The sequence below is a fragment of the Psammomys obesus genome, unplaced genomic scaffold (genome assembly GCF_907164565.1).
Source record: "Psammomys obesus unplaced genomic scaffold, mPsaObe1.curated_primary_1811, whole genome shotgun sequence".
Classification (NCBI taxonomy): domain Eukaryota; kingdom Metazoa; phylum Chordata; class Mammalia; order Rodentia; family Muridae; genus Psammomys; species Psammomys obesus.
The window spans coordinates 393,108-397,302 of NW_026596234.1; the positions used below are offsets into that span (position 1 = coordinate 393,108).

Genomic DNA, 4,195 nt, shown 5'->3' on the forward strand with positions numbered 1-4,195 from the left:
CACTCTTGATAATGGACTGTAGGCCCCTGAACCACATGCCCGACATTCATCCTTGATCTTATTTAGAGATGCAGCTTCTACACAATTCCCTCCCTTTATATGTACACCAAAGACTTGTAATTTGTATGATTGTCTCCTGCCTGACCCCATTCAAAGCAAGGAATCATGTGTTCCCAATCTTTTGTCATGATCCTAAAAGACACACCAAACAAATCAATGTGGATTTTCCTCCAAAGGAGCGCTTTATTGAAAAGTTGCCTGTTATTCTTTGTAGGAAGATAATCAGTGACTTGCACTCCTATAACCTGCGCCTTCATACAGCTGTTGTTTTTAACCCTGGAAAAGAATACACCAAGGAGTGCTCTTCCTCAGCTCCCCAGTTCCTTGCTGTTCCTTGCTTTGTGTGGTACAGTATTCTAAGAGTGTCCAAAAAAACCCAGGGTACTTGATAATCAAAAGATACATCACATTGTATCAAACCAGACACCTAAATGGACAGACCCCACTTCACCCCAGGAGTGCAGAGAATGCACAGAACAGATAAAGTTTTGCCCTGCTAAGAGCCATTAAGGCACAGTGCTGACCCTCTCTCCAGACCATGCCTCCTACATGAAGGGACCTGGTTTTGAGAGGCTGCAGAATGTGGCAACTGGAGGCAGAAGGAGGGAACTTAAAAAAAAAAAAAAAATCTTTGTAGCTCCTGAGAAAAGATGACAACAGAGTTCTGGCTGAACCAAAACCATATCCCTTCGTGACCTGCAGGGTTGGTTCTACTTTTTATTTATTCTTTGTGTAATGGGCAGACAGGCAGAAACTAAGGATGAGAGCCCTGCCCACTGTCAGTAAAGCAACAAGATACATCCCATTTAGGTGCTAAAGATAGAGGCTTATTTTCTTCTCTCAGCCCTCCTGACCAACAGCACGAGAGCCCTGTGGGCCAGAGGGCAAGCTACTGGGCAATGCCACTCTTTAAGAGAACTAAGTTTTGCACACCAGGAGAAAGTGTTAGAGAAATAAAATGTACTAAATGATACTGGCAGAGTATGAGATGGGCCAGAGATAAAACTCTACATAGTACTCAAAACAATTAACCCTCATTTATATAGATATATAAAAAGACTATAAACAAATAAAGCATAAGGCAATGTAAGGCTTAAATTTCAGCTGAAATCAATGAAATAATATTCTTTTTTCTTTCTCTTTTTTGGTTTTTTGAGACAGGGTTTCTCTGTATAGCTCTGGCTGTCCTAGACTCACTTTTGTAGACCAGGTTGGCCTTGAACTCAGAGAGAACCATCTGCCTCTGCCTCCCAAGTGCTGGGATCAAAGATGTGTGCCACCACATCTGGTCCATGAATAAAATTCTTCAACAACGAGGCTAAAGCTGTTTTGCCTTACCTTTTTTTCTATTTAATTTTTGAAAAGTCCATCATATTTAAAAAATAGTGAATCTGCTTCTGCCAAAGCCAGACTGTTAGTGTAAGAATGAAGCAGTTGCTTATATTTCCTTTCTAGGGTCTCAGAAAATAAAGAACTCTCTCATTCTTCAAATCCGTATAAAAACTGACCATGCAATATGACCTAGGTGAGTGCATTTCTTCTGCGCTAAGGGAGGAGGCAGGCAAGGAAATTCTTTTCACTTAATACCCGACATGTCTTCCCTTAACATTCTGGTGAGACCTTCAAAGGGAGCACGGGCTCCTATTTAGTATTCCTCAGACCCCTCCACCCTGTCCACTTCCTGTGGCCCTGGAAAGGATGGCACAGTGATCTGCTTCATCTATGAACTTTAGTGTAAAACATTTATGCACAAGATTGTTCTCTAATTCATGCCAAGGCAGCAGTCACATCTGCATGTAGATGGGTATGACTGTCTTCAAAACCAGCTCTTCAATGGCCCTGGCTGGTGGTTCTGTCATGCAGAGTTGCAGCTGTGATGATGAGGGTGTGCTTCTGTATTCTGTGGCTTGTATTCTATGACAGGCTTAGAAAGGGGCATGATCCGGCAATGGCTGGTCACCACTTCCAGGCGAGGAAGGGAGGTTATCGCTGCCATTTTCTCTGCCACCCACAACTTTAGACTATAGAAAAAAAAAGAGAGAGAGAGAGAAAATAATCTAAGACATAAAAGAAACAGCCTAGGTCCAGGAGCATGCTCTGCACAGGTTCATGCAACATGAGCACTAGTTAACAATGAAATGAGTCAACAACACACAAACAGTCTGGACAGGTTCTCTAAGAATTGTGGTATTTAGAAAATCACTCATACTGTATGGTTCCACCACAGTGACTATATTTTGTATATTAAAAACCACGTTTCTGGGAGAGGACTGAAAAGATGGCTCATTGATCAAAAGCACTTGATGCTCTTGGAAAGGATCCAGGTTCAGTTCCCAGCACCCACACAGTGGCGCACAGCTATTCTTAACTCCAGTTAAAGGGATCCAATGCCTTTCTCTGACCCCTAAAGGACCAGGTACACACAACAGTGCATATATATACTTGCAGGCAAAACACATTTAAAAAAAATGGGGACAGGGTATATTATATATCCCTGTATGCCCTGGAACTCTCTATGTAAACCAGACTGGTCTAGAATACACAAAAATCTACCTGTCTCTGCCTCCCATCTGCTGGGATTAAACATTCTGCTTATGTGTGCATGGTATGTAAAAAATGCATGTAGAGACAAGAGGTTGACATTAGATATTTTCCTTAAACATTCTTCACATGATTTACTAAATCAGTTTATCTCACCAAACCTAGAGCTGGGTTTCTTGGCTGGTCTAGCTAGCTAGCATGCCCTGGAGATACCCTGTCTTCAGCTCCAGAGCACTGTGAGAACACAGGCAGGCTACCACACCTACCTGAGATTTTCATGCTAGGGATCTAGATTCCAGTCCTTGGGCCATCAAGAATGCTCAGCAGGTAAAGGTTCTTGCCACCAAGCCTGACCACCTGAATTTGATCCCTAGGATCCACATGGTAGAAGGAGAGACAAGTTTTCTTCTGACCTCCACATGTGTGCAATGGCACACTTACAGATACACTTACCCTCCCCCAAAAATCAATGTTAAAGGAGAGAGAAAACTGAATTTGAGTTCTCACTCTTGTGCTGCAAGTGTTTTAATTTACTGAGTCATACTGAAAGGATAAAATGATAGAGATAAAGTACAGACTAGGGGTTGGCAGGGCAAAGAAGGAAGGTGAGCATGACTGCAGAGGCACTGATGAATAAGCATGCTGTCTTAGCTGTGTGCAGTGGCGCACACCTATAACCCTAGCACTCAGGATCAAAGGCAAGTGAACTGAGTTAAAGGTGAGCCTGGTCTGCATAGTGAATTCCAAGTCAGCCAGGGCTGTTGCACAATACGACCCTGTCTTAAAAATAAAAATTAAAAAACAAAAACAATAACAACAAAAACATGCTGCTTTGTGTCCAGAGACTTCAGCCAAGTTTTGTAAGATGTCATTACTACAGAAACAACATGAAGCACAAAAGACCTCTACATGAGCTCCTGCAATAACTGAATTCTCAACAATAAAGAGGTTGATACAGTAGATCACAACCGTGCTTCAAGAAAACATACAATTCAAGAATGTTACCTTCATGGTCCCCATTCGGTCTTCAAATGACTTGAAGGTTGCAGAGTTCCTTTAAAGAGAGAAGGGAGATGTTGGTATGGAGAACTGTCACCTTTTTCAAGTTGAAAGACTTAGGGTTAGGAGTATGTCTAGCTCCTAAGCCCTCATTATAAAAATATGACATAACGGAAAGGAGTATAATAGTCATGCAGACTCCACACAGGGTCTCAGTTTGGGGTGCTTTCCAGGTTGGGTCTAGATGTCATTTACGAGTACCACAAACCCCTGACTACAGTGTTCAGGATCCTGAATCTGAGTAGACAACCCTGATTAAGCTCAGATGCAGCCCAGTGAGGTCATCAGCATTGAAAAAATAAAGGACACCCTTGGTTGTCCCCTCTCCACAGTAAGAATGTGGTCCCCCATTATCACAATTATGCAGTCAAGTTCCTACATTTTAGGAAATCACTGGACCCAACACACCTAGAATACAAGTAAGCATCACTCTGAGAAAACTACCTTCTTGATTATATTATCTCCTGTTTTTGTTTTGTTTATGGTTATGTGTGTGTGTGTGTGTGTGTGTGTGTGTGTGTGTGTGTGTGTGTGT

General features: G+C 42.2%; 1 protein-coding gene across 7 annotated transcripts in view; it reads right to left on the minus strand.

Annotated features, from left to right (window-relative positions):
* Positions 1–217: 217 nt before the first annotated feature.
* Tpd52l2 (TPD52 like 2) overlaps positions 218–4,195 on the minus strand; it is a 19,524-nt gene continuing 15,546 nt past the window's right edge. For 5 of the 7 annotated variants that reach the window (XM_055596050.1, XM_055596048.1, XM_055596047.1 and 2 more), the window contains 2 exons: positions 3,607–3,655; positions 218–2,081 (listed from right to left, as the gene is read on the minus strand). In XM_055596050.1, coding sequence (XP_055452025.1) covers positions 1,986–2,081; positions 3,607–3,655 — 145 coding nt within the window. In that variant the 3' untranslated portion in view covers positions 218–1,985. Of the gene's footprint in view, positions 2,082–2,867; positions 2,972–3,606; positions 3,656–4,195 lie in introns of all 7 variants that reach the window. The other 2 variants (XM_055596049.1, XM_055596046.1) reach the window with 1 other exon arrangement.